At 39.2% G+C, this 13567-nt stretch overlaps 1 protein-coding gene across 1 annotated transcript in view; it reads left to right on the top strand.

Moving 5' to 3' along the window:
* LOC150083182 (putative G protein-coupled receptor No9) overlaps positions 1 to 13332 on the top strand; it is a 94463-nt gene extending 81131 nt beyond the window's left edge. Inside the window, exon 2 of the mRNA XM_090378419.1 lies at positions 13305 to 13332. Within this exon, the coding sequence (XP_090234545.1) occupies positions 13305 to 13320 (16 nt within the window). The 3' untranslated portion in view covers positions 13321 to 13332. The remainder of the gene's footprint in view (positions 1 to 13304) is intronic.
* Positions 13333 to 13567: the final 235 nt, after the last annotated feature.

Below are 13567 nucleotides of genomic sequence, written 5' to 3'. Positions count from 1 at the left end.
GTGTTCGCAGGCCCAGCTAGTTAGTACACCGGACCGAACCTATGGGTAACTCTTTAGGAGGCTTCCGGATCAGCTAGTATATAATCTTGATACCTCTACTCTGCCAGATAGTGACTGGAGGGAGTCCGAGTAGTGTGTATGCGGGGGGAATTCTCGAGGCCACGTACTGTCAAGGATCTGGATATATTCTTATCATGTGTACGCCATATCCAAAAATTTCATTACTTCATACAGCATATATCGCACCCACCTTTTCTTACTGTTGAATACACCATGAATTGTCAAACTAATAGAGTAAGCTTATCTTCGAAAAGATCTAAACCACCCAAACACTTTCTAGTTCATTTCACAAATATACGTGGTCTCAATTCTAATCTCAATGACGTCCATTTCCACTTGCAGTCTGCCAAATTTCATGTACTTTTTCTGACAGAATCTCAGTTATGGGTTGATTCAAATACTGCTCATATCAGTTGCCCAAATTATTCGCTGTATGATTCCTTTCGCCTCAAAGGCGGAACTTGTGCATATATCCGTTCTGATATTTCCTCTCAGAGAATTAGTAATTTGGAATCTATTCTCTTCGATCTTCTCTGGCTTAAAATCTGTCTACCTCATTGTGTCAAATGTATCTGCTGTCTCTACCGTTCTCCCAATTCCACTAATCACTTTGAGCTCTGAATTCCTCTCTTTGCAACTTGACTTTCTCCAGTCAAACTGTCCTAACAGTGAGGTAATTTTCCTTAGTGATTTTAATGTTCACAACTTCAGCTGGCTTCCGTTTTCTAGTCACACCGACACAGCTGGTCCAGATACTGGGGCTTTTGCGATTTCTAATGACCTTGCACAGATTGTACATTTACATAGAAGAATACCGGACAATCCTAACTATACAGCCAACACGCTTGACCTTTTTCTCACAAACAACCCTTCCAAGTACATGGTCCTTTAGGTACCTCAGATAACAACTTAGTGATTTTCTCTTCTCCAATGGAGCCTTTATCTCATGGCTATTCCCAACCTCGTATTGCTTGGCATTATAAGAATGCAAAATGGGATGCCCAGCGAGATTTCTTTTCTTCTTTTCCTTGGTCGGATTACTGTTTCAAAACTTCTGATGTCAACGTTTGCTCAGATCGTGTCAGTGAAATTATTCTTTCAGGAATGGAATCCTTTATCCCACACTCCACTTTCAAATCTCGTCCTTTATCTAAACTTTGGTTTTCGAATAAATGTGCTAAGGCTGTTCAAGAGAAGAATTTGCATATCGTAATTGGCTTGTTTCTAACTCTCCAGTTTCATTTTCTGCTTACACCAAAGCTCGCAACAATTGTAAAGCAGTCATTAATCAGTCCAAACTAGATTTTGAACAGGCTAAGAGTAGAAAGCTTGGTTCTTGCCCTAATGGTAGCCGAGCATTCTGGTCTCTTGCCAAAGCTATTAGCCACAAAATTTGCCCATCTCAGCACCCACCTCTGCCAAAACCAGGTGGTTGTTTTGCCACTTCAGCCATGGATAAAGCTGACCTTCTAGCATCCCATTTTTTTCCAACTCATGTATTAATGATCTTGGTAAAACACCTCCCACCATTCAACGCCTCCTGTGGTCTTCCATCAAAAGGATGTCAGAACGATTTTGACGAATCTCGATGCTAAGAAAGCTCCAGGTCCTGATGGTATTTCTCCACTTGGTCTCAAAACCTGTGCTCCTGAACTTACTCATGTTCTTTGCCGCCTTTTTTCACGTTCTTATTTCAAAGATGTTTGTCCTTCTGCTTGGAAATTTGCTCATATCCAGCCAGTTCCTAAAAAGGGTGACATGTCCCTCCACTCCAATTACTTCTCCTCTTTCTAAAGAAATGGAGAAATCAACTAACCTCCAACTCCTAAACTACCTAGAAACCTTCCGTCTAATCAACGATCGCAATATGGATTCCGTCAGTGTCGATCCACTGGTGATATTCTGGCTTATGTTACCCATTTAAGGACAAATTCAATGGAAAAGTTCGGTGAAACACAAGCAGTTGCTCTTGACATCTCAAAGGCTTTCGATCATGTTTGGCATAAAGGTCTTTTAAACAAGCTTCCATCTTATGGTTTTCCAACTGCTTTTGTAATTGGTTATCCAGATTTCTCTCTGATCGCTCACTGAGGGTGATGGTATATGGCTTCGTCTTCTAACTTCTCCACTTATGCTGGTGTCCCCCAAGGTTCAGTTCTTGGCCCCACTCTTTTCCTCTTTTATATTAATGACCTTCCTATTCATAGTTTTGCTGATGATATCACATTGCATTCCACTTTCCATTTTGAAAAACCTTGCCCTGCTCAATCAGCTTCAACTTCTCGAATATCCGCTACCAATTCCTTAAATGCCGATCTCCAGGTAATTCCCCAGTGGGGCAAAGACAACTTAATTGATTTCAATCCTTCTAAAACTCAGTCTTGTCATATCTGGCAAAAAGAAATCTTCTGCTCCTATGGTTATCTTTTGTGATACTCCGATTTCTAGGCAAAATGATATATCTCTTTTGGGGATTACCCTGACTTCTAATCTCTCTTGGCACAAGCACATTACAAATATTGCTTCCTCTGCATCTAAAAAACTTGGTTTTCTCTTTCGTTCTGGGCGTTACTTTTCTTTCAAACAGCTGTTCACTCTGTACAAATCGCAAATCCGCCCTACCATGGAATATTGTTCCCACATCTGGGGTGGTGCCCCCAAAACCTCTCTCAGGCTTTTAGTTTCCATTCAGAAGAGGGTAGTTAGGTTAATTATTGACTCCTCTCTCATAGAGTCTCTCCACTCGTCTCACAGACGTAGTTTCTGCTGCATGCCTCTTCTACAGATACTTCCATGGGCACTGTTCTTCTGAATGGGCTTCTATAATTCTCGCTTTCTCTTCCAAAACAGTCCAAAGACGTGCCGCCAACATCCATTTACTGTCCAACTTCAAACTCACAGAACTAACTTCGTCTTCCTCGTTTATTCATTCCACTGCTGTTTTCTGGAATAACCTTCCATCATACGTATTTCCTCAAAATTACAGTCTACAGAACTTCAAGTCAGCAAATATCTTCTTTCATCTTTTCAACCTCCAACCCAAGCACGGTACTAAGTACTATAGGTTCTAATACCTCTCGTGTTTGGGGTTTTCATAAAAAAAAAAAAAAGTGCAATCTCCTGGATACCTAGTTTAGAATACATAGCATATTGAGGATTACAGCTCTGATTCATACTATCTAATAGCATTAACCATAAAATCAGAACTTGATTTTCTTCAATATGAAAGGGTTCAAAGACATTGTTAATAGTGCCGGGATATAATATCTTTATTTCAATAGTTACATGGATGCCTGATGCAATAATAGCCATAACAGCGACAATGCTAGGTGTTTAACATAAAATTAACTAATACAGGAAAAATTACATAAAACATATTAAAACATAAAATAACAAATAAAAATATATATTAAATCGGAAATGAAAGAACGTGTTTTTCCTTCATGCTACACACTGCGCGATGAAAAAATGATGGCAGTCTCTCGGTTGAAGACGAAAGCTGTTCCCTGATGATGCGTCTTCTGTACGATTTGTTCTATATGAACTTTGTGTAGTCCACATTCAACTCCTGGACGCTGTGGAGCATCTCCATGGGCAGGAATCTGTCGCCTACCCTCAGCCTCCACGCCACGCCACAGACTGCAGAGAGGAGAGGGTTCTTAAGGGTTTCAGGGGGGGGGGGGTTGTTGTTGTTTTGGTTTTTTAGGAGCATTAGCAACTAAGGCCATATTGCTCCGGGATATGCGGTGGTCATTCCCTGACCTTTCCGCATCCTCCGTATTTGGTGGTGACGGGCTCGAACCCCGGTCTAATCAAGAAGCGTGTGCTACGCACTGCTGCTCCTTCCCACCTGGCTACTTCAGGGGGGGGGGGGATCCTCCAAAAACTTGGCGTATTGATTTCACCCGATATCATTTTAATAGACACGAGCAAGCGGAGGGTGAATATCCGTTCGGTGACTTTTCTGTATTTTATAAGTTGGGCAATATCTGAAGTATGTGTGAGGGGTGGCAGTTTATGCTTGAAGAGGACCTACCGAAGGAGCCAGTACTCATCAGATGCAATGGTTTTTAGCGAGGTTTTCGTTGCCGACGCCCAGATTTCTGAACCGTAGGTGACGACCGGCTGCAGAAACCGGTATATGTATTAGAGCGTGTACTCGGGCTCTGTGACATGAAGGTGCTGTTTGGCAAGCCATCTGGATCTGCAGACCTTGTTGTGAACGTCTGCAACATGGTGTTTAAAACTGAGTTTAAGGTGGAATATAACGCCGAGATCTCTGTGCTTGGTTACTGGGGTTCCATGGATTTCCAGATTTAGTTGCGTTTGGTTTGATTTGAGTGAGGATGATCAATGCACCAATGAAAATTCGCTTTCAACTCACCCTTAGAGTTTTCTACCAAAATGTCCGGAGCCTCCGAAATAAGCTTGAAACTCTCGAACAACTCTTGTTGCCCAATAGCATGGATGTAATTTGTCTATCAGAAACATGGCTTGAACCTGACCAGGAGTCAATAGCCTATGCTGCGGCCGCTGGTTTTTCATCGTTCTTCACATCAAGATCTCAATCTAGAGGCGGCGGTGTTGCCATCTTCGTCAAGGATTCCAACCTGAAATTGGTGCACGTCACATCTAGCAACTCCTTATTTTATGAAGCAATACTGGTGACTGTGAAGTTTAAATGCCTGTTTAATTGATTTAGTGGCAATCTACATTCCCCCAGCTCCAGATACTGCAACAATTGACGATGCTACTAGCTGGATAATGAGTAAGTTACACCCTCCTGCTACGCACATTCTCTGCGGCGACTTTAATCTTCCACCTCACCTGAGCCCTCTCCTTCAACGATTAATGAACAATCTCTCTCCATCAAAGTTCACGATTATCAATGAGCCAACGAGAGGCGCCAATCGCCTTGACTTGATTCTATGTTCTGGAATTTGCAGAGTCGACATTCCACCAGAAACGTCCTTCAATTCAGATCACGACCCAAGTGCATTACTTCTTGTTCTGCCTATGCCCAGCTTCAATTGCCGTAATACTGTTGAAAAGAAAATCATATTTTCTCCGAATTTTCTGGATCCAAAAAAGTGCCTCGAGGCAGCGCAGTCTATTCCATGGCATGTGCTTGATGGATGTGACCCAATCCTCGCAGTTGACCTAATCACAAGATGGATAAATACAGTCACCCTCTATGCATCAGCCAAAACCGTAAACATTTCTCCAAGAACTAGAGCTTGGTGGACCAAAGATCTAGCGCGCAGTTTCCACAACAAGCAGTACCTTCACAGGCAGTGGAAAATCTCTGGCACAACCCAAGATCGAATTCTATACTCCAGAGCAAGAGCTATGTTCAACAGACTCAAGGCATCAGCAATAAAGAGATACACCGATACTACCTTGTCTAAAGGAAAAGCGCCATACTCATCAAGACACAGTTGCATTAATTCAAATCTTGATCTAGATAACTGGATGAACTACATTTCAAGATTCAAAACCAAGTCCGCTTCTGCCGAAATCCCTCTCCAAAACTCTCAATTTGCTGCTACTGATGACTTCTCCATAATTTCCATCACAAGACAGCAACTGATATATGCAATTAACTCCCTGCGTCCATCTAGTACCGCAGGCTGTGATAAGATACCTCATTTCATAATTAAATGCCTTAGCCCCTATATCCTAGATGCATTACTCTCAATCTACAACTCAGTTCTTTCCACACGAGTTTTCCCTGCTCAGTGGAATGAATACTCTGTGAGGCCACTACCTAAGGTTAAAGCACCAACAAGCCTAAAAGATTTCAGACCAATCTCAACTTCTTCCACCCTCCTGAAACTTCTAGAAAAGGCACTCCTTCCAGCATTAAACAAACAGCTGATGCCACAGAAGCTGAAACAGTTCCATTTCGCAGTCGAAAATAGATCCACCATAACAAACCTCATGGCCGCACAGATATCAATTCTTCAAGCCTTCGAAAATAAATCTGAATTAGCTATAGTGTACGCCGATATTGAAGCTGCTTTTGACAGTCTAGACGTCACAGCCCTTCTCAGTCTTCTACAATTCTTCTTCAGGTTTAATGGAGACCTTCTAGCTTTCCTCACCGCCTTATTGAAGAATAGAAGTGTCCACCTCACTTTGAAGAAGACCCACTTTACAAGAAAAATCAATGCAGGAGTCCCACAAGGTGGTGTCCTGTCTGGCCTTCTCTTCTCAGCCATTCTGATTCCTTTTATGCGTCTTCGTGATGATGCTATAATATATGCCGACGATATAAAGTTTCTGACCTTAACCCACCGTCTGCAGACCCAATGGCAATTACGTCTTCCATCACAGAGAATTTGACCGACCTTTCAACTTACTTGAAGATGTTTGGATTAAACCTTAACCCTTCAAAATCTGCAATAATGATATACTCATTGAAACACCAACCAACAATAATTCAACCTTCGGTTTTAGGTACTCTCATCCCAGTAGTTACCTGCCATAAGGATCTCGGTGTCTATTTTGATCCGAAGCTGAAATTTAATGTTCACACGGAATACCTCCGGAACCGATTTAACACCCTACGCTGGAGAGCGAAACAACACCTACTTCATTCCAATGATGCCGCAACCACTACCAGATATCTTCAAGCCACTGTTTATCCAGCTATTTTATACGCAGCTGAGATCTGGGCATCTGCGTCGCCCTCTCTTCAAAAACCGGTGTTCTCGTGTGAATACTGGACCCTGAAATGGGCCACAAATAAGCATCGCCGACCCCCTCAATTGAGAACAACTGACATGGCTGAGCAGCTAAATGTACCCAGGCTTCCGAGGTTAATTGACAGCAGGCGTTTAATGACCTCAGTAAAAATGTACACAGGAGTGATAAACGCCCCAAACATCTGGGATTTCTGTCAGTGGCACAATCCTCCGCCAACCTTGAGGTCAGAGCCCACACTAACCCTCAAATACAACCGGCTGAAACTGTGTAGTCGGTTCTTACCTGCCCAGGCACTCCCCAAAATTCAGGCACTGCTCCGTCTTGGAGTCGACCTACAAAAAATGGCTACCGACTACAAATACCGTCACATGCTCCTCGAGTGGATTACATCGGTGGAACTGGGATAACTTCCTCCATATGACGTTCAGTCCTCATATTTTCATTCTTATAATTTCATTTTTACATGTTTAATTTGTGTAACTAATAATTTCCATGTAATGGTAAAAAAAAAAAAAAAAAAAGTTTTGCCAATTAATCTCAATATTATAATGTAAAACTCCTGGCCATGTCGCCGTGATGAGTATTATTGTCTCTAGTACATGTCCTGTACTTATCAGCAATAAAGAATTTATTTATTTATTTATTTATATATTTATTTAAATGCGCTATACTGCATTGGAAGATGTACTTTGGCTTTACTAGTGTAATAATTAAAGCTCTTTAGAGAGCTTTAATTTAAGAACACTCAATGTACAACGAAACTAATCGTAATATATTTAGTGCTCCTTTTCTGCTAAAACACATTTTTACGTTTTTATTTGTAGCAAAGTCTCAAAATTACATCCTTCCAACGCAGATAGTATTTAATTTACCTGCATGTTTACATGAAGTTTAATGAAATCTGATTACTTCATTGTCTGTCCAACATGTCTAGTAAAGTTTCGAGACAACAGGATTCCCATTATTTTTTTATACAATGTCAATGTATTTCCTCATCATGACTCCGTCAGTTGTCTGACCTAACTTACGCATTGGAAAGCTACTTCATAATTACGGATAACTTCCTCCATTTAAATATTTATTTCAATCAAGGTTATTAATTGAACTCATGAGAATTTTCAGGAGACCAGAATTCTTAAGAGAATGTCTTTCTCAGGTCTTCACAATTTGCAGCTCTCCTGGCGCCATTTCTGGCAACACATAACGATTTCGCGGACCATCTTAGAATATGTATTAACTCGGATGATGAGAAAATACCCCATAGTTAAATATATCTGTGAATACAACGATTCTGAATCCAATAACATACTTTCAACAAATATACATTGGATTAGATTAGAAGTCTGCGCAAATGAGGTTCAAAAAGAAGGAAAAACTGATTTTTCTTCACTCATAAAAAAAAAAAAAGATGCATCATTATATGTAATTCAGCAGGGACTTATAGGTGTCATTGATAATAAAAAAAAACATTATATCAAAATATATCTATCAACTCCCCTCTACGTCCTTCCATCAACAGATTTTCTATAAAATACTGGTTTCTGAGCTAGATCAATAAAATTTCAGCGATTTCATCATCTCCAGGAAAATCCTATATACTGATCTTAAAGTAAAGCCCTGGAGGCGCAGAACAGCAAACAATATTTTAACACTATTAAAACTGACAAAAAAAAAAACACTATTAAACTGATAAAGCAAACTGGCACGCCTAGAATTAACTGCGATTTTGACTACTCCAAGAACAATAAGAGACAAGGATGATCTTTATTTCAGTCTGCATCTCTTGGTGTATTCTTTTTAATTTTAACGTGTTCTCAAATGAAAGGCATTTGGGAGGAGGGGGAAACCATCCCCCCTTGAAATCGGACTTTTTTGATTAATTTGAATCATCCTCAACGTTGCTGTGAATAATAAAATTCATTTATTCAGTTTCCTTCAGATAGAACCAACTAAATTTTCTCTAGTAAAACAGAGAAGTGGATTACAGTGGTATAAATAGAATAATCGTTATTTCCACTGCAACGAGGAACTTCGACAATAGCAATGCCTGATAGGCGCACTATAGCCATAGCAGCTAATGCGCCAATAAACAACCATACCACACACACACAATGCATGATTTAGATCTCCGACATCCTGCCCCCAACTTAATCACTTAAGAGCTAATTAATACATTCACTGAAATAATTTTATTCATCCTTTGATGTCAAACTATTATTCTACTTACTTATAAGTTTATTTTTCATTAAACTAAGCTATTATCAATGCTGTAACCAATCGGTATTTGATGAACAGATATCACTTAGATTGTAGTCTACAGGTTGTGCTATTTTGGGATGAAGGAGCTTTTGCTTCATCATTTGCACAAACAGAAATGACGACGATAATTAATACTTTTCAAAAAAAGGTTATGTGGGATTCTTTCGCAGTACATGTGAAACAAGTTACTTCACTTTGGCAGAGGTGTTTTCATTTCGATTCGCCATTTTGAGTCAAATTACTCCACTGAATAATGGAGTCCATTACTCAATTTATAAGCGTCATCAGTTTAGCTCCTCGTGTTTACAGTCAGATACAAACAAAGTTTACAATAAAACGTGGGAGGGCTTCTGATGGAGCAATTTTAATTTCAATTTTCTATATTCAAACAAGATTGAAATGGAGTACACAATCCATATACTGAAAGAAGCAGAAACAAAACTCCATTAGTCATACTTGGAATTGACTGAACCATGCGTTAAATGGAAATTATGATGAGATGCTGAAACGAGCGAAAGACAGCCTTTTCTTTTAAGGTAATTTCTTCAGAATTGCTGGTGGACTCTCATTAAAATTACAAGAATGTAATTTGAAACAATAGCATACATCAAAATATCCCGAGGCAAAAATCGATTACTTTAACGATACACCTACAGCACAGCTTTTGCTGAAATTCAAATAGTTTAAAATATCACAACCACCACAGCTTAATCCTGAAATAAATGTCACAAAGTGACGTCGTTCGGTAACCGTTATGAGGTTTACATTAGAATTTTACGGCATTCCTTCCTGAAGAAAACTTATTTTTGCACAGATGGAAGACTTTCAACCATGACAGAATTTCTTTCGTCGTTGTTTTTTTTTTATTTGCTGAATCATCAAATAAAAGCGCAGGAGAAAACTAAGTCGGTGAAGACTGATGTTGGAAACACCAGCAGTTTGGATGAATTTAATTAGCAGTCTGGAACAAATAACTTTGAAAAAAAATCGAGACAAGAGTCTCGGCAGGAAATTCACCAAGAAAATAAATTTAGAAAAACAAAAATCACAGTAATGGCTGAAATCCAACCTATTCACATACAAGCGACGTTATTTTATACCCAAGTAAATTCAGAGCAAACATTTTAGAAACACGACAGCCACAATACATTAATTGTGCGTGAGAATTAGAAACTACTTCACTGAGTTCCAAAAATTTGAATTTTAAATTAAGAATAACTTACATTAAGAGTGCAATAGAAAGCACACTCTTCGGTTGATTCTCACCCTTGTTTAGTTGCTGCCAAAAATAAACAATAGAACAAAATTTACATATTTACAAGATAACTAAAAGCCTTACATCTCGCTGCTGTACAGCTAAAACTTGAATATTCTAAAATTCGAACGAAATCATTCTGTTTGTCAACGTTTGAACAGTCAGACTGTATTTGTTCAAAGTGTCTCCTTCTAATTTAGGTCAAAACGTCCGTTGATCATTATTCCTTTCACCAATTGTCAGTAATTTAAGTGGAATTTAACGTCTCAGCGTGCGTAGCCAAAAAGGCTACGTGCACAGATTTTTCCCAGCTCATGCAGTGGGTGCAATTAAACTACGTCATTTTAAAAGCCAAAAAAAAAGGATAATTCAGAGGATAATCCAACCTTTTTCGCTTAGACCAAAACATATAAAAGGCAGTATGGGTTCTCGCGGGTACAGGCTTCAAGATCAGTTTTGTACCACTAATTATGCAATTTTCGAAACAGAATCGCAAATTACATGACATAATAACAATAATCTTATTATATTATATAATAATGTGTTAAATACTGAGGAATATACAATAATACGCCACAAGAAAGAAATAACAAAAATTTAATATTAGTAAAAACGGATATTTCCAAAGTCAATATGACTTTGGAAATATCCGTTTGTTAATTTGTGACACGCTAGTGTCTAAGCCCGAAGACGCATAACCAAACACAGGGCTACCAACATGGCCGCGGGCAGAATAATGTAAAGAAATGGGTCGCCTGCAGTTGAATCCCCCTGGACTAATTTGAGAGAGATGAAATTTATAACTGACAACAGTAAAATAATTAGGAAAAGAATCGCACTGTATGGAATAATTTTTTTAGTAGCATCAGCGACTAAGACCATATTGCTCCATGTTTACTGACTGTAACTTGCGTGCGTTCTGTGGTCGATTTTTCTCTGTTTGCTGGACGTAACGCCCGAGTTTCAGGGAGGGAAAAAAAAACAAAAATAAAACGATGCTACCCTTGCCTGAGACCGACTAACTTATCCTTATTGAGAATAAGGCCTATAAAAATTCTTCACGTCACCGACGAGACTCGAACTCAGGTCTTTTCCATCCGGTTTGAGATGGACGGAGATTCTGACCGCGTTACCCACGAGGGCTGAAGTAATTGTGTAAATTATACTATAATTATGTGTCTCCGTGGTAGTGTTTTGAGAATGTGTGCTAATACACAAATTCACAACCAAACTTCAACTGAAGAACCCTGCTTGGTGGTCTCTTGGTAATCTCTTTCACCAAAACAATTCCTTTGCTGCTGCTGTGCACGAAGGCTGCCCAGTGTAAAAGATTGAGATGTAGTTTATGTCAAAAAAAAAAAATGGGCTACGAAACTTAATATAAAAATTTGAGGAGAGATGGGTAGTTTGTCTGTAAAGGCGTCTGCTTCCTGAGGGCATTGGGATGAGATGGCATTTTTTTTTACGGCCTGGAAAATTGAGATTCTAATTTTTTTTTAGCCCATTATTCGCTTTCTTCCACTAGTGGCCGATCGACTGCCAAACAAATAACCTGTCCCAACTGTCCTCAAGGTCCTAAGAGACGTGCTACACTGGTACCTGTGTATACAAGTCGTACTGCTCATCTCACAGTAATTGACTTCAAGCGATCTTGAGAAACATTTGGATTTTGCTCTTCATTTCCTATCTAGGATGGGCAGTACAAGTGGTTGGCCTTGGAACGTCTTGTCGTCAGTAATATTCCACTGTATTCTCACTTGTTTCTGTGTAGTGGATTTCCACCTTCATTATAGGATCCTTTATGGAGTTGAGCTTCCTTTCATTTCTTTTCTTCAATCAATGCATGATACCATTCCTACGTGAGCAGTTGCTCACGTAGCGTATTATTCCTAACTTTCACACTAGAGAACAGTTGTACATGTGGACATGTATTATTGTAAGAGGCGGCTCCTAGAACGTCAGTTCAACTCCACCTCGTATCTCTGTGAAGAACAGCATCGCTGCACATTGACCGGACATGTGATTACTGTGGATTTGTCTGAAACCGGTTGTAGACAATGGAGGCTGGCCAAGTGATACGATACCTTCGTGGCACGTTTTCCGAAGACCACAGAATTTCCCATTCGTTTCAAATACATATGATTAACAAGACATTATATTTACTAGTATGACGATTGTTAACGACTGATATGGCAGTTGTTTAATCTGTTCATTCGCACATAATATGCAGCGCTATTTTATCTGCAGCACTTTATGGAAGTGTTTTTTTTTTTTATTTTCCGGATCATTCCTGCGCGTAATGTAGTGACCATTATAAATTTCAGCTCTGTGCGATTAGTCGTTAAAGCGAACGCACTTCAATATATATTACAATTATAACCACTCTGCGCTTTCTTTTAATACTTAAAGTTCAGAGGAACGGAGGTATTATTCAAAATCTAATGACCTCACCACCCGCAAAAGTGGTAAAATACATTGTAACTTACAATAAGGTGTCTTGGAAGTCAGTCCACACAATGCTTCAAATGTGTGCATTTACAGTTCATCCGCGATTTCCGTAGCCGAGTGGTCATTGGAAAGAATGCAGTAGCACATGATCTTTGAGTGGACCGTGGTTCAAGCTGCATGACTACAAAATACGATAACGATTGTATTCACGATTTATTTAAAACTCCTCCGATTTGGTGGTCGTGCCGGAGTATAAACAAGAACACTTATTTTCGATAACAAATTAAAGCAAATTATTTCTTTGCTGAAGTCAACCAAATCCCCAGTTTTGAAAGCATCTTTATTCCCATTCAGTAAATATTTTAAATGATACTTATTTATAATTATATCAAATTAGTATGATGTGATATGCATTATTATTGTAACAATTTAAATTTATATTAAATGGATTTAAGATCCAGATAGGATAAATAGAAACTGGTTTTGTAGATGTATGTAGGTAACTAAGATGAAGGACAAAAAAAACCATGTGCTGACATTCCATTTTTTTTTGTTTTGTTTTGTTTCCTCACAGGTCTGACCCAGTCTAAGGATCGATACACACCCGGTTGTCATGGGCACGAATGGATCAAAGCTGATCAGGCAGAGACCCTTCTATCCTTTACAGAAAAAGAAAATGTGTAATGTAATTCTGGCAATCACAACTTTAATGGTTCCCTTTTATCTGTAGCCTGAAGTAGAAAAATCTGTGTAGAAAATCAAATCATCAAATAAATAGGGAAAGTAGCTAACAACGTATCGATTGTGTAGATAACTGTCTTCATCAATATAAAACAC

Source organism: Mastigoproctus giganteus, chromosome 7, assembly GCF_048544385.1.
Source record: "Mastigoproctus giganteus isolate SK-2022 chromosome 7, ASM4854438v1, whole genome shotgun sequence".
In the NCBI taxonomy this organism is placed as follows: Eukaryota; Metazoa; Arthropoda; class Arachnida; order Uropygi; family Thelyphonidae; genus Mastigoproctus; species Mastigoproctus giganteus.
This window is presented reverse-complemented; position numbering and strand designations above follow the sequence as displayed.